The sequence below is a fragment of the Idiotropiscis lumnitzeri genome, chromosome 2, assembly GCF_059441095.1.
Source record: "Idiotropiscis lumnitzeri isolate Australia: NSW breed Sydney's pygmy pipehorse chromosome 2, RoL_Ilum_1.0, whole genome shotgun sequence".
NCBI lineage: Eukaryota > Metazoa > Chordata > Actinopteri > Syngnathiformes > Syngnathidae > Idiotropiscis > Idiotropiscis lumnitzeri.
In genome coordinates, this window is record NC_142392.1 from 1949498 (window position 1) to 1975156 (window position 25659).

Consider the following 25659-nt stretch of genomic DNA (forward strand, 5'->3'; position numbering starts at 1 on the left):
GAGCCAATTGGAAACCTCCGTAAAGCATCGTCAGCTAGCCAGACCAGTTTGGACCGCAGGGAAAAGATTTGATGAGTTTTGCCGTTTGATAATCCACCGCTCAGAACATCATGTGTTGTTTCCAGTGTTTATTGGCAGCATTTACGACGCCAGTCTATAAAGGCAGCGTTCAAAAGGAGCTAAATGTTTGTTTCTTGCCGCTGGTTGGGCATCCACGTGCAAGTACTTAACGCCTACTCTCAAAGACTTGTCGTACGGGCCGAACGGCTCGGCTTGGGCTTCGGACAGCGCCAGTTGGCGCTGCTGGTTGCAGTTGGGCAAGTAGGGGGCGCTGTGTGGCATAACGGGACCCGACGGGACCCGACGGGACCCAACGGGACCCGACAGGCTGCTCCGACACCTGGAAAGCACAACGGCAGCACGGATGGATGGAGCTCCTTTCGAGCTTCAATACGCTGCTGCTGCTTCTTTTTTCTTTTTTGAGTCATTTTTGGCCCTAATATGAATTAAAATGAACATTATATTTACTGCCGCTACTATAAAAGTGCCTATATGCACATTGACAAATAATTGAATGTAATTGTCCTTTAATATTATTTTGTGGGACATTCTATAAAAAAAATGTATAATTGAAAAAAATATTTAATAATTTCAAAAAGTATTCTTAAAAAATTCAAAAGAAGGTGGGACACATTTTTACAAGCAATTAATTAGAAGAAAATAGCACACAAACACAAACTAATTTCTTACTTTTTTTTAACAAATCCTACATAGTTATTGTAATGATCAATGATTATATTATAAAATATATTTGTTATCCTACTCTATTTATTGTAAGATTAGTTATTTTTTCTTTTATCATTTTGAACTTTTTAAAATAAATGTAAATATTTTCCCAAAATGTAGAAAGCAGTTCGGATATACTTGATTTACTTTTGATTTAAAAAGTTGCTCTCGCTCTCTCTCTCACTCTCTTTATTTTATTATTTTTTAAAGTAAGGGCAGAATATCTCTGCTTTTAATTGGGGGGGAGAAATGTAATTAAATTCTTAATTTATTTACAATGAAATTCAACAGCAACAGCAAGTTCAGCAAAGTTATTAATTGCATTGTGAAAACAGATAAGCGGCCATGGCACAATATGTTTATGATTTTTCATAAAAAGATGATTATTCTTGACAGATTGTGCAGGTGCGCCTAATGAAGCGTCGCGCCGGTGTCACAAGATGTCATCGTTTAATGATGACATAACATCTTAGCATGAGCGGCGAAGCAAACGGTGGCTCTGTGTGTGTGTGTGTGCGCGCGTGACACTTGGCCCACGCCGAGCCTCCGAGCGCTAATATGACGAGACGAGAGGCGGCGTGACACCGAGCAGACGGGCCGAAATGACACCGCAGGAGGTGCGACAAGCAACGCCAGGCGCACATTTATTGATTCATTTGTTTGCTTACAACACGTGCAAATATCAATTCAAATTTCATTAAATATAATACAAAAGAGCTAAATGATTAATCGAGTTGTGCTTTCCTATTCATGAATTCTACTATTTGCGCATTTTTATTTATTAATTTTTTTTGGGTGAGAGCTATTTTTAGCTATCCCCTGGAAAACGATTTCAAAGCAATTTCTGAAATGCCAGAAGATGCCGCAAGATGGTGCCAAAGTCCTGTCTAATAGGAATTGGTGTCAAGGAAGTAAATTGAAGAGTTGGCCATGTTTGCTGGAGCAGGCTGTGTGCGTGCGTTACCAGCTTGCAGCGCTTCCACGGCAAATAGTCACCAGAAATGTAAACACACGTTTAGACTTGCTTAAAAAATGGAAACTTACGAAAGAGGCCGGAAGACGCTTTAATTCGTACTACGAATGCACAAACGTCAGCCAAACCAATCCAAGACCCAAACGACATTCACATGAGCATTAACTGATGACTTTGCACTGCATTTAGTCGTCACCCGGGGCAGAAAGGGGAAAAAAAAACTCAAGTCAGTGACTTCACTTTCACTTTCCAAACTCAAGAAAAATCAAGAGTCCAGAACTCAATCCAGTTTGCGAACAAAAAATATTGCCAATCAAAATTTCGGTACATTATTTTTAAAGCACCATCTAATCATTAGTGGTGCAACTTTCCCCGCGGTCGCTCTTACCTGTCACGGGTCTCTGCACCACCAGACACGTCTCGGTGCCCACGGCGCACTCCTTGAGCATGTCCACCACTTGAGCGTGCGTGAAGCCCAGCACCGCCTGCTTGTTGATCTCCACAATGAGGTCGCCCTCGCTGACCCCCGGGCACCCGGCCGGCTCCAGAACCTGCTTGATGCGCTGCCCCGTGGCGCCGTCGGCGATGGTAAACCCGAAGCCGTCGGCGCCCTTCACCAGGGTGAGCGTCAGCAACTCGCCTTGAGACGCCACCGAGACGCCGTCCGGGGCGTCCAGGTGGGGGTCCGCCAGCTGCTGGTGGTCCTGGCCCACGTCCGGGACCAAACGGGCCGTGCGGGAGATGTAGTCCAGGTAGTTGTCGTAGCCGGGGCGACCGTTCACCATCAGGGGGCGCTGCTCCATGATGCCCAGCGGGGAGATGATGGCGGCGCCGGCGCTGTTGGAGTTGTTGTCGTCGGGCTCGTAGGGCAACGGGTAACCGCGGCATAGCACCAGCGTCACGCTCTGCCCGATGGGCACCGACTGGAACAGTTTGACGACGTCGGCGTGGGTGGTGCCCAGCACGCACACGTCGTTGATGTACACGATCACATCGCCTGCGCACAACCAAAGACACAAAGTGGATTCTTTGATGCCACCTTTTTCTGGATTTGTATTGCCTACTATCGGTGTGTTGATGTATGCCTTTAAGGGGCGTGGCCTAGTGAGTGATGTCAGAAGCTGGAGTTGGACCTGCTTCTTGTGAGTGTCATTTTGTCTTTGTATGTTTTAATTGTTTGGACAGTTCATGACATTATATTTTATTGTTTGGGGAATTGGCGCCATCCTGTGGCATTTTAGGGCATTACAGAAAACAGAAAAACACAGATAGGTAATAATGCAGGTCCACAGGGGGAAAAAAACAAATAGGTGAATGCGTGCATAGACAAAATGACAGAGGTTCACTGTACATGATGATTGGCCGCCCCTTATAAATTTTGAAGGAAAATTTGACACGAGGCTTGCATTTTAGGCTCAGTGTCACCAGGCTGAAGGCTACAACTGTCGTAGTCGTGTTCTACAAGGCTGGAATAAAAGAAAAAGCAGAAGCTTCTCTCGCATTGATTAAAACACTAAGCATGTGCTTGCTCAGTGTCCTTCAGCGCACCTCCAAAAGTGAGCGTGTCATAAAAGCAGCCGTTAAAAATCTGTTTTACGCCGGCCAGGGACATTGGCGAAGGTGACGGGAAGGGAAGGGAAGGGAAGACGTCACCACCGGACTGACAGTACGCCGTCAAAGTACACTTGTTCTTTAAATTCCCTACCGCGCTTTGCGCATTTGCATTCCCCGTCTGGCTGCGATTCCGCGCGTGTGTCATCATGTCGCTGTCAGGCGGGAGGGAAACAAATCAGCCAAAATAACGTTAGCGGGAATTTCACACCTCCGCAGCAGCATTTTTGTGTTGTGCGCTCGCGTGGGCTACGAGAAGTAGGACGCCGCGTCTGGGGGGGCGGGATGAGGATTGAAGAGGCGCTTTTGCAGGAGACGGAGGATTTTTTTTTTTTCCGGGTGTGTGCAAGTTTGAGGGGGGTGTGGTAGGGAGGCTGAACAAGTTGTGGCGGAGACTAAAAGTAATGAGGCTCACAAAGCGTAAAGTCAACATTCATTAATGGAAAAGTTTGGACAGTCGACCCCCCCCATCCCGATAGATTTCCTACCTGTGGCCATCTTGGCGTCGGCGGCGGCCGGCCCGTCGGGTATGATGCTCTTCACCTGCAGGAACTCGTCGGGCTCGTCGCCGCCGATGATGGTGAAGCCGAAGCCCATGTTGCTCTTGTGGAGCGCCGTGGACAGGAAGCTGCCCTTCAGCTGCGTCGGGTCGCGCGTGAACAGCGGCTTCTCTGCGAGGGAGCCAAAAGGAACACAGCCGTTACGCACGCACGACGGGTAGGATTGGATTGGATTGGACGCAAGGGTCTTCAAAGCCGGTGTGGGTTGTGGTAAAAGCGCGTCCAGAAAGTCAGAATACGGTCAAGGAATTTGGGTGGTGGGACAAGAAGAATGCAGGAGTGGCCGCCGCCCCCGTGCAGAAGGAACAGCCCGCAGGGATGCACTGGAGGGGGGTGGGGGGCGGGGGTCCTTTCACGAAGCAGCGGGAATTCAGCCAATGGCATGCTGTCAATTAGGGAAAAGTTCCATTGAGGGGAAGAAGATTCTGGGACCATTCGGGAGAGGAGATAAGCAGCAGGATGGCTCACTTCCTGTCACACCGCCTCAACGGGAAGCGGGAGCTAGCGCCACATCTGATTATATAAGAGTTACTTCATCTTTTTTTTTTTGGTTCCATACAATTCTGCTGCTCTTCAACTTCGCTTCATATGGAAAACTTGTCTAGATTTCTTTTGCTGACTATTCTCTCGGCTCGCTCACCTGCCTCGATGGGAATCGGGAGCTAGCATGCTACGTCAGACAGAAGTGGCGCATTCTTTCACCTCCGTCGCCGCGTGACCTACTTACTGACGAAACGGCACAAAGGCGAGGGGCTACGGTGGGCACGGGGATGGCGGCGGTGGCGCTGATGGTGGCGGGGGCTCATGTTCATCCGCCGGGTCAGCACGTGACGCAACGGGGAGACGTCGGCGGCGCTGAAGGGCGAGGCCGGGCGGCGCGGCGCGGGCGGCGAGTGGGAGGACAGGTCGCTCAGGCTTTGGCAACGCTCCGGCGCCGGGCCCGCGTGCGTGGCGAAGGACCTGGGGAGGGTGGCGCAGGGGCTGCCATCTTGGACTGTCATTTGGAGGGGAGGACAGGGTGGAAGAGAAACAGCCTCACTGGGATGCGTTGCCATGGAGACGGGCAATGCCATCCCATCATTGCCGCTTCGGTGGAGTTAAAAGGACGGCGGACATAATTTTGGCATGCCAATCAAAACTTTCTGGCAACACACTACTAACTATTCTTCCTGCTCGTTATTGATTTTTATTTTTTTTTTTTTATGTCACAAGCAATGCTTCCAAATATTCAGGCTGCCGTTCATGACGCTCAAACACACACCCAGGTGTACCTAATGAAGAGGCCTGCAACGGGAGGTCCCTTAAGAGGATTTATTGCTGCTGCTGAAAAAAAAAACAAAAAAATCCACATTTCCACGAATGAAGACGCACGAGATGATGGCGGCTGATTACCTCTGTAGATGGCGGGAAGCGGCAGCGAGGAGAGCCCCTGACTTTGCATCTGCTGCTCCTGCTGGACTCTCCGCTTGGCCTCCAGAACCGGGTTCTCAAACTGGGTCCTCCTGTTTATGTGGCTACAATATGACAACAACAAAAATATCAGTTCACATTTTTAGCCCGCTGAAGCTCCGACGGTCCCGACGAGGCACTGCGGCGGGCTCGTCTCTTGCTATGATGATTAATTAAATGGCCCGCCGCCATGTTATGTAAGCGAGCCGCAGAATGGGCTTTGCAAAGCGCAGGAAAGGGGGGAAAATTTTTTAAAATATTTTTTTATTTTGGTTGTGAAATATGTATTACGAGCAAAACGCTGAGACTTTGCATTGAGCGCTTTTGATGGGCCAACTTACTCCACATAGTAGCTGCCGTAAATGGGGTCGTCGATTTTCTCCCAGCCATACGGAAGCTCTGGAAACAGACATCAAAGAATCAGATTCAAGGAAAAAAAAAAAAACTTCGCTTCATTCCATTGGACACAAACTGAAGGGTGAATTGACATCAAACAAAAGTGTTTTTTTTCCCGCCACACACAAAAAAAATGCATCAAATGATTAAACAAAAAAAAATAAAAAGAAGATTGCTCTAGTGGCTTAATTAAAACCAGTTAAACGTGAAGTATAAATTTTATTTGTTGACGAATAAGTCAGACAAAACCTTTGAGAATCTGTTCGACAAAACAATGAATCTCGGATTTACGAGAGCATCGTTTTTTCTCTGAGTTTTTCTATATGGTCATTGTGTGCTTACATAATATTGTTCCTTGGCCTAGTTTACAAACACACACACACACACACACACACACACACACGCGGTGTCCTGTATACTTGCATCCTCCCACACGAAAGAAAAAAGTATCAACGGGAAAAAAGCTGGATCTCTTTTTTTCACTTTCACTTTAAGCTGTAACTGTTGCTTCAGCCTGAGGACGCTAATGCTAATGCTAACGCGCCACAGCTGCTCAAATCACAATGTTTGGGATGTGGAGATTTTTTATTTTAAGTCACTGATGGAAGTTGCGTTAACGTTGCATTCAAGACTGCTCATTTTTTTTTGTAAAACGTTTTATGTCTTTTTGTCTTGGCGTGATCCGAGGTAAAAAAAAAAAAATGTCAGGTTTTCGGAAATGCACTAATGCATTCCGATGACACAAAAGTTGGCATTGCTTCTCAGTCACTTTCATGACGCATTCAGGAACACTTGGACATTTTCTACTGTTGTCAAATGTAAACAAAAACATGTCCAATGAATGCACTCGACTCGTATTCGTGTTCTTTACGACATTTTCTCTGCTTCAATGCGCATTTCTTGGGCGAGGTCTGCAATTTCCCAGTTTCATGGAACGCACCGCAACCTTCTGCTACTACGCCGACCCCTATTGATTTCCATCTGATCTTTTTAATCGACAAATCATCAATTTAAAAGCTCTCCAGCGATTCATAATCCGCGAGAGGCCTCACTCCATTTGAGTAGCCTCCCTCAAGTCTCTGGAGGTCATCATTTGTCATATTTTATCACCTTTTAATGCAGAGGCGGGCTAAAAATGGCCCGTCAGATGTGCGGCTATAATGTGTGTATGTGGCAGGCATGAACACACCCCCTCAGCCCAGCTGTGGATTCAATTCCCAGTGTGTTCAAAGTGATAAATAGCGGCGACTGCGGGAAAAAGAAGCCATTTAATTCCGCCCGTGCTTCCTTCCGGAGCGCCGAGCGAGGATCTCAGCAGAAATGTGTCGGCGGAGACCCGGGCCGACCTTCTCATTGATCGCCAACAAGAGCTCGTAAACAAGCGAGTGTTTCTTTTGTGGCCGTCAAAGTCTTCCGGGTCACGGACGTCTGCAAAGGTGCGATGGAAAGACGCTTTGGAACATTTACGGCAGCCGTCAAGATGGACGCCGATTGAATTTTCTCATACACAAGCATCAAATATCACGATTATCACCATGACGCCACTTAAAATATCAATATTATCGCCGTTTCTTTTTCGATGCAATATCGACACATCGGTATTTTGATGCTCAAGTTTTGCATGGCCAATTTTGACATTTCACGGCCTGCACAATCACCGCATCGTTATTGATACGCCACGTCGAGTATCAGAGCTGAATGCAAGCCGGCTACCTTTGCGGCCCCACTAAATTCCTTACAGAGTCAATAAGAAGCACATTTGAGCACCACCACCGGTCCAGTAAATCTTCGACCACCCACACTTTAACCGGTGTGTGTGTGTGTGTGTGTGTGTGTGTGCGTGTGGGGGGGGGGTGTTCTGGAGTGTGTGCACCACAGGTGAGTTATTATCGGGCGAGAAGCAGCGGCGCCCTCCTTCACCTTGAGCGGATTCGCGGGCGGGGGGGTGCGAGGCGACATGATTGATGGGTGTATTTGCAGAACATCCACGCACACCTGTGGACGGCAGATTAGAGGCACGGGAAAGCGCGCGTGCGCTTGGACAGCCAATCAGAGCTGCTTGCGCTATCAGGGACGACCAAACTGTTGCTTGTCGACGGTGCGCCCGCTCAAAGTGTGAGGACGTTCTTGATTTGTTGATTCCGCGTTGAAAGAATGGAATTATAGAATTTAAAAAAAAACATTGAGACATTGTACAAGATTGGTGAGAATATTGAAAATTGCGCTTGTGCATTCAACAAAAATAAAATGAATATTCGCCGCTTCCGTGTCGTTACTGTAAAATACTTTCTTCCATTTTGCCTTCCTGTAGGCGTTCAGTGCGGAACAGAACGTAGGCGAGAGGCGTTTTTATTTGCCAGCCAACGTACGCTCGGCGGGGAAGGAAGACTTTCAAAAACAACATTTCTCAGCTCGCTCGGAACAAAAGCAAACAAGCGCACCCTGCTTGTTCCCGTCTGCCAAAAGCAAAGGAGACAGGCGCAAAGAAAAGCATAAGGAAAGGAAAAGGAAAAGGGAAGTGGGACAAAGACGCATCCCGATGTGGATGGAGGCAGACGGGAGGCGCAAATATCAAGATGCTTATGTAACGACAAGACGGCTGTGATGTCGAACGCGCCTTTCAACGCCGCCAGTGAGGGAAAGTGAACGATAACTCGAGCGTAGGGGTTCGCAAACTTTGCGCCTTTTATTCTGGAAAACACGCAGTCCTTCTGTCCAAAAAAAAGAACAAATTAACAATATTCTTGAAAGAAATACAATTTTTTCTCCTATCGACATTTTTAATTGGCTCAAAGCTCATTTGGGGAGTCATCGGTTTACGAAGCTCCCGTATTTGCTACGGCAGTCCCCATACGTGATGTCATTTAAAAAAATAATAATACTGCTTCTTAATTTATTGCAAATTTAATGACACTTGTGGCGGCCATTTTAAGCAAAAGGAGCGCTTTGACCGAAGCGGCTGGGAAACTCTATCCCGGTGCTCCTGAACGCACCGCCACAAAATCAGTCACGGGAGCAGAGGAAGGACGAAGGAGACGGACAACACGCGCGTGTGTGTGCGTATTTGTTGGTGGTCCAGCCTTCTGTGTGTGTGCGTGTGTGTGTGGGCGGCTGAAGCACACACCACCTCGCTCACAGCAGAGAATAAAGAATTCTTTGTAACCACTGGTCCATCTTAACTCCAAGTACATAAATAAGACTCCATCCCAGCTAGTGCGCGTGTGTGTAATTTTTTTTGTGCGTGCGCGTGTGTAACTCACCGTCCTCCTTGCACTCCTCGGGCGGCTTGGCCTTCTTAGCGAGCCTCGGGTCCAACCACGACGTGGTCTTGGTGTTGTGGCTGTGCAAAGGGACGACAAACAAGAAGTGAGCGAGCGAGCAAGAGCGAGAATGTGTGAAAGAGAGAGAGAGAGAGAGAGAGCAGGCGGGAGAGCGAGAGAGGTGGGAGGTTGGCCGAGTCTTAATTGAGTGGCTGCAACGTTTTGGCGAAGAAAAAAGAAAAAAAAAATGCAATCGATACTTTTAATTTGCTGGCAGCCACGCATTCTATCGAAATGCAGATGGGAGTAGCTCAATTCAAAACCAATAAAATAACAAATTAAGAAAAAGAAGAAAAAATAAATAAAACAAGTAATTCATTAAAAATATAAAGATGGATGACTCCATGCATTAAGGACTAAGTTCAGCAACAGGTGGATTTTTTTTTTTTTTTTGCCAAAACATCAGCACGCACACACACAGTTACTTCATTTTTTTTTAATACAAATAATGTTATTTTCCTGCACAGAAAAAAACCCATAATTATTCCAAATAAATTCTTAATCTCTAGAATAATTTTTTTTTTTTAATTAATAAAATAAAATTAAAAAATTAAATGTTTTAAATTATAATTATTATTATTATTATAATTATTGTGATGCGTATTAACTGGTGCTTTTGGAATCTGCGTCCCAAGAGAATAAAAATACCCGAGCAGCCGCCCTGAATGTGTCACTCACTCGATGAAGTAGACTTCTCCTTTTTCCGTGTACGCCATCTCCCAGTTGTCGGGTAATGGCCCCAGCTCGTCGCTCTCCTCCAGCTTGGGGAGGGCGCCGCTTTTCGGGGAGCAGCCGGGGTCCGCCTCGGCCGGGGCGACGGCCGCGTTACCCGACGGGGGCGACGCATCGCCCGGCGCGTTCTTTTGTTCATGTTCGCTCGACTCTGCAGTGAAAAACGAGAGAAGAACAACAACCCCGATTGAAAAGAGAAGCAAACTGCTGTGGCCTACTTTGACACGCGGGAGGGCCCGAGTGTCAACAAAAGGGAAATTGACGGAATAATGTGGAAGGAAACGTGTGAGGGGAGCTCAAGGATGTTAATAGCGGCTTAGCCACTCCCAGTCGAAGTTTACTGTGCAACTAAACATAAAACAGTGAATTATACGTGTTTGGAAAGCTTAATGCTAACAAACGACATAAAACTCCATAGACAGGCTAACGAGTAGCATCAGAGTGGCGGTTTGATAAACTTTTCAGATATTTGAACACAAAAAGTGGCGCAACACGTAGACAGACAATATCCTCATAAGCATCTATTCCTTCTCCTCTGCAAAGAACGGCTAATATGACTGCATCATACTGCAAGTGCAATATGAAAGAGCTATTTTTCTTATATTTAGAAAATGTTGTTAGTGCCGCTAAAATAATTCTAAATTCATTGTAGACACTTTTTCACCTCCAGGTGAAATGAAATATTCTCGAGGAACACGCGCTTATTGAAGGTTTTGTTGGGGCCGAAGAGAAAATGAGATTTGATTGAAAAAGCCGGCTACCTGCACACATGGCAGGGGAAACTGCGGTCATCCGGTGGAATCCCGATTATCCCGTCAAAATCGGACTTCTCTAATCCCCAATTACATCAAGTGAGTTCCGGTTAAGAAATCAGATTAGAAACAGAGAGACAAAAATGTAGAAGTGGTCATTTCTATCGCTATTTTAGGCCAATCATGAATCCTGACAAATTATCATTTGAAGTGAACAGCAATAAAGTAAAGGGTCCTACCTTGTTTAAAATCCTTGTGGTAAAACCAAAACTTCATCCTAGTTTTGTTCAGCAAAAGCAGCAATATGCAAATGACTTAGTTGAGGGGGGAAAAAAAGCAACCCAAAATGCAGAAAACATAAGTAGTGACGGACACCCTCCCTGTGGCTGCTTCCACTGATGTTCTGCTCTCTACGAGTGAGGAGATTTTGGACGTCTCGCGGGGCGTTAAAAAAAACAAAAAAAAAACAGCTTAGACGGGTCACAGGACCCCAGTGTGGTTTTGGCTTTAGAATCACAGAAAGGAAAAAAAAAAAAATCTAACTCAATGCCTCTTTAATGACGCCCCCTTCATGTGATCTTGGGATGCTTGCAGGAAAAGGGGAAAAAAAAAAGGCTGGAATGAATAGAATTGAAATTAAACCAGCCGCCGCGTCGGGTCTGACCTGGCGTGAGGGCGATGCCGTTGCCGTTGACGACGACGGCTGGTCTTTCCTCTTCCTCCTCCTCCGGTGGCTCGATACTGGCCTTCTCCATGTCGCTGACCGATTTGTTGCGCTTGCGCTTGCCCTCCGAGCTGGGTCTGGCGCCCGGTCGCAGCAGCAGTTGCTCTGTTACATTTAGCGAGGGCGCAGCGGGCTCGACGGGAGGCTTAGGGGTGCCGTAAAAGTTATCTGGAAACACCGGAAGGGGGACCAGAATGAGCAGCCGCTCCTCTTCATGCTTCTGAATAACAATACTACATATAAATCTTCCATAAGTCGGTTTAGCCATTTTTTTTGGTTTCTTTGTGTATTGAAGGAAGGTGGCACTGCCTAGACGGGCTGCGGAAGACAAACCAGACAGTAAAGGCGTAGAAGTGGTTCAATGCCATGCTAACGCTAAAGACAGCGCGGGGAAGCATGAAAGCTTGTTGTGAATCAAGCAGTATTGTCCTGAGGTAGGAGGGTGCTGCCTAGATGGGCTGCGGGGAAAAAATTCACTCTGCCGTTCGCTTAGATTATACAACTTGCCAAATATGTTTGTCACTCCAATTTCAACAGTTCCCCAAAAGCCACAAAGAAGGATGGACATTTGTTGGGATGTTTGCATTATCGTCATGAAGGCAGGGGGTCCCTCGAGGGAGCTGGAGTGGGGCCAAGTCCTTTTGCAATCCGGGCCTGATGAGCCCATGTGACTACATGAGGAAGTGTTGCCTTGATAAAGCCGCCGCCACAATCGTCCGCACTCACCTTCATAGGTTCCGCTCTCAAGCAAGGCACCGCTTTTCTCCAATTCCATAAAGCGCTGGACGCTTACGAAATGATAGTCCACCCCGGGGACCTCTCCTTCCTTGGGCTGCCTGGTCGTGCCTGCGGGTGACAAGTCGGCAGAGACCCCGTTAGACCTCATCACGACACTGCAAACACGCACCCACACCTTAAGAGGAAAGATTAGAACACAGCGCAGGTGCAATGCATCAACGCTTATCCATTAAGTGATTGTCCCCTTTTGTCCTTTTTCCCTTCAGGAGCAAGAAACCTAAACGGGCAGTGGAAGAAAATCACCGCCGTTTTTAGTGCTATCGCTAAAAAAAGAGAGAGAGGTCAAAATAGTGTGTGTTTATTTTGGATGAGTGACTATGTGTGTGAGTATTTGCACGCTGTTCATTTGAAGTAGAAGAGAAGTCACTGCCTGAACGGGCAGCTTGAGTAAAATCAAACAGTTTCAGTGCTGTTCTATTGGTAAATACAGAATGTGTCATAGTAGTAATTAAAATATTTGTTGCTGTGCAGTATTGCCATTAAATACAAAGGCGCTGCCTAAATGGGCAGTGGGAACAAAACGGCAAGAGCATTCACTCGTATACCGATACTGAATAAAAGGACAGCAAATAATAGTGATGGACTAGGTGGTATGCTGCCTAAATGGGCAGAAGAGAACATCAAAACAGAAAGTGTCTCCGTGTCATCGTAGTAATAATGTAATACCGCTAAATTGAAGTTAATAGGGCATTATCAACAATACAAGGAGGGTGCTGCCTAAATGGGTAGCGGAATGAAATCTAACTCATGCTCAGTAGAATGAAGGTAAATTAAGAGAGCGGTCAGTGCAATGCGAGACTTTTTCAAATATGAAATTTGTTGTAAATTGAAGCCTTGAAGGCGGAGGGTGCTGCCTAAATGGGTAGTTGACTTAATGGAAACAAGAAGCATGTCAGTAGTGGTTCTAATGCAGTCCCCTGCGCCGTCAGGCCTCTGTTTTGAGTGTCCAAAAAGTGTCAGCAGGGCCCATTGTACGGCACGTAATCCGGCCATTAGCCAATTAGGAAGTGAGGGGCAACCCTAATGCCCTGGCATTAGCACCACGGATTAGCGGGCGGACAAACGCGCCTGCCGAGCCCGCGCCCGACGGGCCTGAAAGCTGCTTTCTTTGCACTTTGCTCGCCGCTGTGCATATTGGGAGATTTCGCCCATGATGCCGAGCGGGGACTTTAATCAACTGTGATTATATATCATTTATGCGGATAGAAACGGAGTGGGGGATCCAGCGAGCGGAGGAGTCGTTTTGGCTGCTCTGATGATGAAAAGTTAATACCCGTCGGGATGGTCTGGAGCGCAGCCAGAGGCGCCGATGGCTGCATTGGCCGTCCGTCCCTGAGGAGAAGAGACGGGATGCGGAAATTGATTGAGAAGGAGGCGCTTTAATGGCGGCCGTGAAGTCACCTGATGACGACAGCGGAATGGGAAGTTGGGACTTTTTGCAAGATAATATCTCAGATGCTCTCCATGCCCATTAAGGCAGCAAGAATCTTGAAAAATACTGTCTTGTCACTCCTCGTTAATACTCTATTTGGCATTAGTATTTGGAACATGACCAAGAAAACACGGCTTCAATTTTTTTCACAACCCGTCTAGGCACTTTATGAAATTCAACTAAACGCCTACATCAAACTTATTTCTACCCGAACCCTAGACGTACGAGCAGTTTTGATTTTGTTCTGCAGCCCATTGAGGCAGCTCCGACTTTAAAGTTTTGCCTCAACTTAGTCGCGTCAAGACGTGATTCGCCAGTGCCGATTTTTAAGTCTGCAAAGTGGGAAATGGACGCTTCAGAAAACGGCGACAACACGAGAAGTAAGCGTCCACCGTGTGGCTCAAGTCATTAGTCAGTAGGCTGAAGTCACGTCATTAAAAGGCGTTTTATTCATGTTTCCGCTTCAGAAAATGCACTCGGGGCTTTTTTTGTTCTCGGCATGCTACCGTTTGTCGCGGCTTGTCGGCTCACATTAGCGCACGGGCCGCCCCTTTGCATGTCAAACGCGGCTTTCTGGTATGTAACAACCACTTCTCCAGAACCTTCAACGCAGCCTCCTCGCAAAGTAGGGCATGAAGTGCGCCGTTCAGGTGGATGACACACAATAAGAACTGACCTACCGCCGTGTCATCTTTTCAATGGCGAACCAGAGCGAGGTCTCCCGTCCTTGGATGCGCAAACATTTGAAAGGCTCCTTTCATCGCACCTCCAGCCCCGTCTTATCACTTCCACCATCAAAAGTAGGTCGCAGTCTGCCGTTGATCCGTTGAGAGACGCTTGATGATTCAAAGACCACCACCAGGAACTTTTCACACTCGGCAGATCCGACGGGATGAGAGCGAGAGGGAGATTGTGGATGGCTGATGTCATCCGTTTGGTTTTAGAGGGGCGAGCGCGGGAGGGCAGGGGTGGGCGCCCACGGCGGGACGGGAACGTGCCGCTGTGTCAGCCTAATCCCGCCGTCGCTACGCTACATTAGCGCACAATGAAACAATCTGGCCGAGACGAGCGCAAAAGTCCGGTTGACGCCGATCAAACCGCGCCGGCGTCGAGCTTTCTTCAGATGTGAACCGGCGGCCCGGCCGGTCAAGAAGTCGGGGATAATCACGGCACACTAGCCGGCGCTAATCATCTCATAGCGAGACCTCGTGGCCTCTTGAGGGAAGAGGTTAAACAATTTCATCTACCGCGCGTACGCCAGTATGTTCGCTTCACTGACGACGTGAGAATACACGGCATGTTGATATTTCAAAGAGTGAAAATACACTTGAAGCCTAAATTGATTTCAATTCTGAGGGGAAAAAATATTTAAATAAACCTGAAAAAAGAAGAATTCTTAAAAAAATAATTGTTGAAAAATTCTCTTTTGATAAAAACATCTCAAGTACGTTTTTAAACAATAAAGCATGTCGTCTTCATTTACGAACAGCTAAACAGAAACAGTTTGTTAGGTTCACTAAAGACGAAGTAGGAGTAAAAAAAAAAAGAGCGACTAAAACCGTGGGTTCGATTGTTTTTCCGTCCTAAACATCCATCATGCTTGACAGTGACAGGCTGTAATTGTTCCTCTTAAACAATCTACGAGCTGCAGACGCAAGAACGCGCCGTCCTCCATAAACTCATTTGCCGGCTTCCCGAAAGGCGTCTTTTGTCACCCGCCGATACAAAGTGCCCATTAAGTCAATATCCAATTACGAGGCTCGCTCAGAGGCCCCTCCCACCTGCCACCTATCTATGCGCGATAGCTCGGTTGGGAGGACCAAAAAAAAAAAAAAAAAATCCCTGGCGGAATGCTGCTGGCAGCGCCTCGCTCACTTTAATTGGATCCTTTTAATCGTGCTCACAATGGCCACTCTCTGCCGTGTCATTAGCTTTGTCCGCCGCCGATACTTTCTTGGGCGGACCCATGAAGCCACTGTACTTTCTTACATATAAAAACATTTTATGGAAATATTCGCGGTGACTAGTTGAGTAGAAGCGACCTGAATTTGGCGACACGTTGGGCAACCCTGCCAATTGAAAACATTCCAAATAGTCATGCTCTAGTTTATATGACATTTGTACCTTCTAAACATTTTTCTCGTGACGGAATTGTTTTCTTTCCCGGAACTAAAAAAGCCATCAAGAAAATTGTAAAGAAACGATACGATCCGGTTGAATGGCTCAAAGTGTGGTCTTTCTGTCAAATATATCCTTTCAAGTCATTTTAATTCAATTCCCACGCAGGACATACTTTGCTAATGTTCTTTTTATGGGCATTATAATGCAATGATTTCTCTTTCCCAAATGCGATGAATCGCATAATAGCAGGAGGGGAAAAACAATTGCTGACGTGCAGACAGACGGCGGGATTTCCGCAGCGATTCATTTCTGCCACTTGTGAGGTGATTAGGAAGAACCAATCAAATGAATAATAGATGCATATAGGCACTCCATCAGAAGACGCGGATGACGGGAGAATCGTAAGCGGCTTAATAACGCGGGCCGGAAGAGAGTGGGTGGCAACGTGACACCACGGATGCAACCGGATTGGAGGTGACACTTCATACCTCAAAAATCAAATCAAAGTACATTTGTGTACTCGAGAAAGTGGATTTGTGATGGCCATCATCATGACGACGGATCAGCCCGTCTTTAAAAACTGACGGGCTAGAAAGTCACATTCACACTCTCCCCGTCCGCATTGCCGCCGTGTTCTGATGTCGAGCGTAAAACATAAGGCGGCGTGAAATCGCCCGTGCGACCATCTGCTGGCGGCTTAATTAAATACACTTGATTACATTTGAATTCCATGTGCGAACGGCACAAGAGAGAGCAACAATAGTAGGGGGGGGTTGAGGGGATGGCGTCCGTTCATCATTTAGCGGATCTACCTCGCCCACCTGCTGGAACGCCGCCGCCGCCGCCGTCGTCATCTGCCACCTCGCGTTAGCGCTAATGACGGCCGAGCGCAAAGCGTGGAAAGGTCGCGCGTCTCAACGTGGCCGTTTGACGACCACCGCAGTTAAAAGTGCAGCCATCAAGTGCAATCATCAATCGTCCGTGCAAAACCTTCACTTGATTCCAACGATTGTGGCCTTTGCATTAACGGTGTGTTTAAAAAAAAAAAATCGATTCACTCAACTATCGGGATTCTATACGATGAGATTGAATGAATCGATCCCAAAGTACAGAATCGACTTTCACGATTTTACAAAAAGCAAAGTTGAAGCAAGTTTAAAACTGCACGGTTAACAATGACAATTTTTAAACCATACTGGGTTTGTTTGAACCCATAACGGGCTATTTCTTAATCCATATTGGGCTACTTTACTAACCCATATTGAATTAGTTTTACCCTATTTTAGTTTTTTTGAACCCATACTGGGTTACTTTTAATCCATATTGGGTTACTTTCAACCCAGCAGTTTAAGTAGGACATTGGACTAAAGTAACGCATAAAGTGGAAATATTATTTTTTTTTAATTTTTTAGTGGATTACGTTGTTTTGGAGAATTATTAAGTAACTTAATCGAGGAAAAAAGTTTGCATAAATTACTATAATTATTATTGGAGTTATAAAATATATTTAAGAACCAAAGGAGTACATGAATCAAATATTAAATTCATTAAATTTTAAAATGTTGCACTTTGACTTTTTTAAGTAATTTTATCTAAAATATGAAATATAACAATTATTTTTGTTTAAGGACAAGGACATATTGACAATAGTTTTTAACATTTAACAACAAACAATCTAGAGTTGATGAAAATAATTAAAATAATCAAATCTGACAAAACATTGAAGTTATTTGAAAAGTAAAGTGTACAAAATAATCCAGAAAATTAAAAAAAAATCAAATAAATTAAACAATAAACAAAATGCTCGATCAAATTACCATGAGATAGAACTATTTCAATTTATGAAATTTCCACCTCCCTTCTTGTTCTCTTCATTGACATTCCAACAATTGATTCTCGCTTGCTAACTGCTTTGAAGTCGTGCAAAATGACACGATTTCCCTTTTAGGCCACGCTTTCAACTCGCCATTATTTTGGCTGGCAGTCAATTTGAACGCTTTGCACATCCTGTGAGAACTCGAGCAGTGCCGCTGCTGCTCAGCATGTTACGCTCTAACCATCAAGCACATTTAAATCCACGCGCGAGTGTGCATCAACACGAGTGCATTGAAGATCTCGCTCCCAAAAGAGGTTGCGCACACTCACTGTACGCACGTGCGTGCGTGCGCGCGCGCTCGCAGATAACCACGCAGCCCCGCAGCTCAGCTTAGTGTTCACCTATCTCGCGCCGAGCCAGCGAGAAGCCAAGCGAAGCCACTTATCGCGGACCCTCAGAGCGCCGCATCCCTCAACGACAACAACGTCAGGAAAAAAAAAAAAGAAAAGCAGACCAAAAAGGGAGAAGAAAATAAACCCCTGGTGGAGAAATGTTTTGCAGACACCAAATTCCATGTCCTGGATGTCGGCGGGTGTGCGAGCGAGGGTCGTGACGGAGATAATCCGCCGAATAGTGATACGGCACACACGTCATTACCACACGGATTTTGGAAGCGCCGGGAAAAGTACAAGTTGCTCTCTCATCGTTCCTCACAAGAACGTTGGAAAGAATCAGGCAGGTGTCGATCGTAAAAGAAGAGAGCAGCGTTGACACGATGGCGTACCTTCAAATCTCGAGCAGCATTCCATTTTTGTGACCTGAGCGCGTCTTGAATGCGGGGAACTCGCTGCCTTTGTCGCGCACGGTCTGGAATCCAATAAGAGCATCTCGGCGCTTCCTAAGTGGATGTGACATTGCATAATCACTAAAATGAGGGCTTGTCTGAACACGACGATGAGGAGATGAAGAAAAAAAAAAAAAAAGCACGAGTGGAGCGGTGACCTTCGGAAGAACGATGCGGAATAACGTACGCGTTGCGTGCGGCGTTGTAAGCGGCTGCTGATTTAACAACCTCGGTGTGAGCGTCTTGACGGCTAAATTTGATTTCCACAGCGCAGGAGGTATTTGAAAGGCGGCCTCCCGACATTCGCGTCACGTGACGTGTTGGCTCAGCGTTCGGAGCACAAACGCCACGTGGATTCGGATGATGATTTTCCGTGCGGCAAGTGGATGTCACAACCTAACTTTAATGCGCATGATAATAAAAAAAAAAAAGTTTGGAATCTTTTTGGAGGAGTGATCTGTGATGAGCACGTGGTCATCGTTAACATTAAAATTATTCAAGAATATTGGCACACAATAAAAGCCAAAGAGTGAAAACACTTTTCCTGATTTGGATTTTTGTTTCGACTTTGAGGCCCAGAATCCCATCTCGGTATCTGTCGAGTCCCTCTTCATTTATGGCGCCGCAGGAGCTAATGTTCTCTTTAACTGTCCGAGCCGCTAAGCGCTAACAAGCGCGCGACGCGACCAGCAAGAGAACATCCGGAGGTTAACCGCCGCAAACTCCAGATGTCGTCGTCCCGACTCGCGCTGGCGACGGATTAGCTTAATTCGCTAATGTGACTTTATCCGCCTCCGGGGTCCATTTTTCCCTCTTTCTGTCTTCACGGTAATTGCGGCTCAGCGGAGCGTCAAAAATGGCCCATCAAGATATTTGCCGTCCCGTACCATTCGTGTGATGTCCCCTCAAATAGCCACCTCGACCCGCCTGCTACCTGATGCCTGATATATTTTTTTTTAAACCTTGTGAGAGGTCGCCACGGGCCGAAACGACGTTGCTAACAAGCGTCTCCATTAACGAGAGCGCCCAATGCGTCTCGTCTGATATCGGCTCTGCGCGTTGACCTGCGAGGATTGCCTCGTCGTGCCGCCGTTATTGCCTCCGGGACTCGGGGACGTCGGGATTGGGAAGGGCGGACGCGTCGTACGTTAATTAGAACCCAAAGCCCCGTTTGCCGCCGATTCGCTTTCGCTCGGCCGGACAGAAAAGTAATCAGCTGCCGTCTTAATAACATTTTCGCTCCTTCAAAGATGTTATCGTTTAAATATTTGAACAAGCGACATGATTGCGCTTCCTTTTTGGCTTCGTCAGGACACTCATTTGGAAGACACGATTCGCCAAACTCAGAAGTCGCTTCAGACGTAACGAATGTATGGCGGAGAATTTAATTCTGAGCTTTTTGCGAACATCCTTTTTGCCGTTCAAATGATTGGAATGTTCCAGACTCTCTTGTAAACAATTTGAAATTGAAACGGTTTTCTTGCTTCACATCTACGGTTATCGTGCTGCTCCTTCCGGTGTGTCCACCAACGTACACACTTTGCCGTGATTTTCGGTGTACCGTGACATTCCTGGTCCAAAGCAACGTAAAAAAGACAAAACTCCTTCCACCAGCCGACTACTTCAATCTCAAACTATTCCCAGTCGCATTTCAGCAAAAGCCAAAATCTTCTCACAAAAAGTTAAACGGAATGCTGCAGCCAAAGAAAAAAAAATAAATAAACGAGCGCGAGTCAGAGGGTGTTAGGAAGAAGTGGATTCAGTTGTCAAGAGACATAATCGAGGCCAATGCCGACTCGGCGCTGAGCGGCGATGAAGCTCGACATGCATTTTCGCAGCAGCACGAAGCGCTTGACATTTGGAAGGACCTTTTCTCTCCCTGGCTGCCCGGAGACGATTTGGAGCAAGGGTGGGGGGGGTGTCAGGACTAAATGGTCCCGTCCTGGCTGCAATCAGAGCGAGTCGCAGGGATGGAGTCGGACTTCCACGACGTTGATCAAAAGTGCATTTTATAACGCCTTCCTTTGACGGGATCCGATTCAGACGGGCCGAGCGGGTTCCGTCCTATTTTCTTTTCCATGAGCTCATTCAGACGTTTGCGCTCGCTCTCTGTTAGGCAGATGGAAGAATTCAGATAGTGGCTCGTGAGAGCTCAATGAGAGCTTTTTTTTTTTGTCCGCTTTTCTCGCAAAACACAATGGCTTCACAAAGTAGCAATTTGGGCAAAGTGGTTGAAAATGTGAGCGAGCTGGCAGGTAAACATTGCGCTTGCCATTTTAATGATAGGGCGAAGCGTCGCATTGACATACATTACGATGCCATTTATTGCTACCTGCCGAACATGTTTCTCCTCCCATTAAAAAAAAAAAAAAACAGTTGACGACAAATTGTGTCGCCCCCGTTGACGACATTCCACGTCAATGGCGCTCAGAGGGTTAAAGAGCCACACGAGTCTCGTTATCTGGACTACCTTGCACTTGATTTCAATTCCTGAGCTTTTCAGCAGACGACGCTGACGACTCCCAAGCGTCACCGCTCATTTGTTGGATCTCACTTTGGCGCCGCGTCGTGATTGGCCAGTCTGTGTCAGTGAACGCGCCAATCAACAAGCCTCCTGAAGGTTTTTCTCCAAGTGCCACGCGGAGGCCAGTTGACTTTCTTGAAGACACTTCAAAAAGACGTCTTCGCACCCCCTGGGGGGCGTCTCCGACGAGTCCGCTTGAGTGTTTGGCAACCGCGGTCGAGTCGCGATTTGACACACGACTGTTGGCAGAGCTGCCGGACCTTGGCGAGGAGGACGGCCCGCATGTCACGGCGACGGGTGGCGACGGGACGGCAAACACATCGCTGATTAATCACCCGACACTACGCAGCGAGGTGCGAGGCCACTAGAGGTCACTGTCTGAGGATGCCAAAAGAGCAGCAGTCCCCCAAATTTTGACGCAGCACTTGTTGGCTCGTCTTCTGACTGTCTCATCATTTTGGCCTTTTCATCTTTCGGAGGAAGCGCTCCAAAGATTTTTTTTTTTTTTTTTTAAACCACCAGCGGTTAAGAAACGCCATTGATTATTTCGGCCTCAGCTTGCGCCTTAAAGTAGGGTATGTTTTCCACCACAAGGGAGGAGGCAAACTGGATATAGAAGGAAAAAAAAACAGGTTCAACCCATTCATTGATTTCTTTTGAAAAGTGCTTCAAAATGTTCCCTAAAAAGAAGACAAACCACTTTCCTTACAAGATTGAACCTGCAGTTTGAGTATCTCAAATTCCTCGGAGAATTTCTTAGTTTGTTTTTTCTTATCAACGTAAACGCAAAAAAAAAATTTCAACTGCCATGAAACCGAGGTACATGTCGCTATTGCAAGCAGCGATAATAAACATTTGGGGAAATTTCCCCTCATTAAAACCAATTCATCAATCCATAATTTTTTTTTTTTAAACGACGACTCTCCATCTGAAGTGTTCTGCACTCCCGTTTTGATGTCGGCGTCGCCTTGAACTTGCCACCCCTCCTTCCGACAGCAGACTCGTTGAGACTGAATTAACAGCCTGCCTCCGCCGCGTAAACACCCGATTATTCGCCAATGAATCCATGTTGTTTATAGGCGTGTGCTAACATTCGAAATAATGCTCGGCGGGATATTGCACGCCGCCGCTGCGTGGTGAAAACGTCACTCGTCGCTAATGAAGTGCCTCGACCAACGGCGTGCAAAAAAAGAAAAATGCTGAACGTTTGATCTAAAAGCGGCGTGACACAAAGCAGACCGAGGACAATTTTCACGCTGCGCGCTGCCTTTTATACGTCTTGAGGCGTTGCATAAACACTCCGCCGGAGGGCCCGGCGCTCCAAACAAAGCCTTGAAAAATTCTGCCATTCAAACGGACGCTTCACTCGAGCACCAGACGAGAGGGAAGCGCAGATATTTCACGATCAAGTGGAAATAAACATGCTAGATAAACAAAAAGATCTCGAGTATTCCTTGCTGTGTTTTTCTTTGTTAGCGGTCACGTGGAGAGGCGAAAACGATTCATCTGTCCTAACATGATATCGAGGGCAGACATTCCGAAGAATTTCAAAGCGCGTCGGGGACAATTTGCCGGAGCACGTTGTGACCATTTGATTCGCGTTCCATCGCACGGTCGCCGTGGTTTCGCTTTCAACGTCCGGACGCCTCAATTATTTACAAGCACGGGAAAAATACGCTTTGCTTTTACGCAACGGGGCTCCTTGAACATTTCCTTTCAACTAACGAGCAAAACCAAAAACATCTACGATCACGACTTGAAGCGGAAGGAGCCCAAAAAAAAAAAAAAAACACGAGAAAACTCAATCTGACCTAAAAAAGTTGCAATTATGAAAATATTGCAAGACTATTTGTTTCAAGAAAAAAAAGCCACATTTTCCTGTTTTATTGACAAATAATTTTGCTTCAATTTATTCCTTACTTCATTATTTTATTTTATTTTTTTGAAGCAGCGTCGTGGTTGGCAAGCCTGCCTCCCAGTCGGTCGATCCAGGTTAGATTCTCAATGGGTGGTCCACACCTTTAACGACAACGCAGGCGACTGACATCACGGCCGTCTCCATGGCGATGCAAAATAAACGTAAGCCGCCGATGAAATTCGGGAGGAGGCGAGGACGAGAGACACACGGAGAAGGGTGAGTCGGAAATCCTCTGGGAGAAGCGTGAAGGAACATAGTGTCAGGAAGCGAGCGCCACTGAATACTAATGTCAGCCGGCGAGGGAGCGGAGGGGAGCGGGGGGGGGGCTGTGATTTTTCCGCCGCATCTCGCTTTCGTCAACAGTGGGCTCCGCATCAAGTGAGAAAATCGCCTTTGAGCACAAATGTCAAAAGGAGGCAACGGTGACATTAAAGCCGATTGGGCCCAAGTGTCGAAAAAGGACACCAACGGGGTCAATGGCGGGGAAAAAGACAAAAACAGACGAGTGTGATAACCTCTGCACATTTGTTACGAGATGTTGACTTTTCACAAAGGAAACTATTCCGGTGGGGTGACTCTTCATTCCAAACTAAAGGTGGCTCGTCGATGACATTTCCGGAATAGACTACGGCGAAACTCGTCACAAAATCACCGATTCGATTTAACTGCCACTGCCGTCAATGGCCTTCAAAGCGGGATCGTGTTTTTTTTTTTTTTTTAGTAGGGGGCCAAATTCATTAAGGGGCCACTCTGAGTGAAAGAGGAGTATTGTAATTGGTTTAGTTTGCAGATTTTATGAGCGCGGCAGTTCGAGCCGCCCCGTTTGAAAAGCACTGCCTTCCGCATACGAAAGCGAGCGGTGAAAAAGCCAAATTAGTTTCTTGCCTGCGCACCACCTTCGCATTTTGCTGGAAATGTCAACATTCATGAGCAGGGTGTTTAAATAAAGCCCCCCCCCCCATTGTGCGCCGCCTTCTTCCACCACTTGGGAATGACAACACCGTCGCATTCTCCGCCTCCCAAATGCGAACCCGCTCCAGACGTGTGGACAGAGCGCGACCTTGCCGAGTCGCAAACTTCAAGCAAACACACAAAACAAGCATCCCTCTGATACCTTTTCTGCTTTCGACGTAGCGCAAGATCCTGCATTTTAAGGGGGGGGGGGGGGGGGGGGGTTGATCGATGAGGCTCCCAGAAAGTTGTTTTGATTGTAATTGCTTTATTAGACTCGGCTGTGGTGCATTGGAGCCACAAAGTGGAGCGAGCGCGGCTGATTCATCCCGAAAGCAACAGAACGGGAGTGAGCATGAGGAATGTGCACCAAAGGGCAAAAATCGTTGTCAAACGCCACATGTTTGAGATCAGGATTAAGGACGTACGCTGCGACCGGACCATTTCAGGATACGGCTAAATTTACCATCTTGACAACGACGGTAAAAATGAGGATTTAATGACGCCGATTACACATCGCGCTGCGGATTTACGGACCTTGGATTAAAAGATGAATCTTTTCATAGAAGGAGTGACGAGAAGGAAAGAAAAAATGAAACAAATCAGGGCAATCGTTGAGGCTTGGCTTCAGCTGGCGGACGAGTCATGAGGAATCTCGCACAGTGCGATCGTGTGTATCGCGCCAACAGCCTTGACCTATTTGCTTCGTAAAGTCACCCGTCTAAAAATAGACTTCGGACGGGGTGCGAGCGAGATGACGATGGAGAGTGTTTGCAGAATCTTGCATTCACCTCCGCGTCTTTGTCACCTGGCTTTATATTTCCACCAAAGAGCAGCCGATGGTGGCACTTGTTGCAAATATTGCAAGTATAATTCATTCAAGACCAACTGGTTGGCCGCCTAAATGGGCTGACACCGACATTGAAACAAAGCCTAAAAGGACAATTCTGGAAAGAAAATGTCGCAAAATGTTTGCTCGGAGTACTAAGAGGACAAACCCTTCAGCACAACTAATTTGCCGCCTAGATGGGCCGACAACGACATTGAAACAAGAACTCAAAAACTGCAATCTGGTAAAGAACCCTTTTGGTTACAAAATTGCAGTTATTCTAAGGACAATTCATACATTCAGATCAAATTATTTGCCCGCCTAAATGGGTTGCCATAGAAACTATGACAAGAGGTAAAGAGAAGGGCAGTGCAATGTGGTGAAGGAGTCTGATGCAAAAATTGCGAGTGCAATCCATTCAACACAACTAGTTTGTTGCCTAAGCGGGGCAAGAAATAAACAGACACAAATAGCTGCCGAACAAAAGAAGCTGGACGGCAGACTCCGGTGAAGGATTTTTGGGTGAAACGTGTGTTGTGCATATCAATCGTTTTCTGCCTAGACGGGCTGTCATGAAATTTGAAAAAGAGAAGTAAAGAGAAGGTCACAAGTTTGGTGCGCAACCATTTTGGACCAACAAGCAGTCATAAATTCTGCAATTTTGTAAGCACAAATAATGCATACCCAACTTGTTGGCCACCTAAGAGGGCTGCCATGAAACTCGAAACATAAATCGCAGGTCAAAGACACTTTTAAAAATGACTCCATCCTCCTATCGCTTGCTAACTTAACATCTTCCTTTTCGATGCACCCTGAGGAGATGGATCCCTCCTCTAGTGCTGGTTATTTCCCTTTTAGGCTTCATGTCTCTCAACCTAATCTCATCCTCTTAATTTGCCGGCTGCAGCCCTTTCCTTCCACTCCAGGGAGATCGGCGATTAGGCGCAGTAAAATGTCCAAAGCCCGAGAACTCGAATGAACCACGATGAGTCACGCGACGTGCCGGAGCAGGATGGACGAAGCGTGAGGCCACGCCGCGTTATCAGGCCCGCTTAAGCCAGTCTACCTGAGCGCCGGCGCGAGCTGTCCGCCGGCTCTCTTGTAAGCATCAATAATAAATGTG

General features: G+C 46.7%; 1 protein-coding gene across 10 annotated transcripts in view; it reads right to left on the minus strand.

The window, feature by feature from the left end:
- The window catches only part of magi2a (membrane associated guanylate kinase, WW and PDZ domain containing 2a), a 52729-nt gene that overhangs the window by 5920 nt on the left and 21150 nt on the right, over positions 1-25659 (minus strand). For 7 of the 10 annotated variants that reach the window (XM_088281740.1, XM_088281760.1, XM_088281750.1 and 4 more), the window contains exons 3-10: positions 12030-12149; positions 11244-11471; positions 9774-9978; positions 9036-9115; positions 5721-5778; positions 5323-5444; positions 3859-4041; positions 2148-2756 (exon numbers count right to left, since the gene is read on the minus strand). In XM_088281740.1, the coding sequence (XP_088137866.1) occupies positions 2148-2756; positions 3859-4041; positions 5323-5444; positions 5721-5778; positions 9036-9115; positions 9774-9978; positions 11244-11471; positions 12030-12149 (1605 nt within the window). Of the gene's footprint in view, positions 1-2147; positions 2757-3858; positions 4042-4657; positions 4925-5322; positions 5445-5720; positions 5779-9035; positions 9116-9773; positions 9979-10818; positions 10972-11243; positions 11472-12029; positions 12150-18254; positions 18314-25659 lie in introns of those variants that run through there. The other 3 variants (XM_088281819.1, XM_088281787.1, XM_088281811.1) reach the window with 3 other exon arrangements.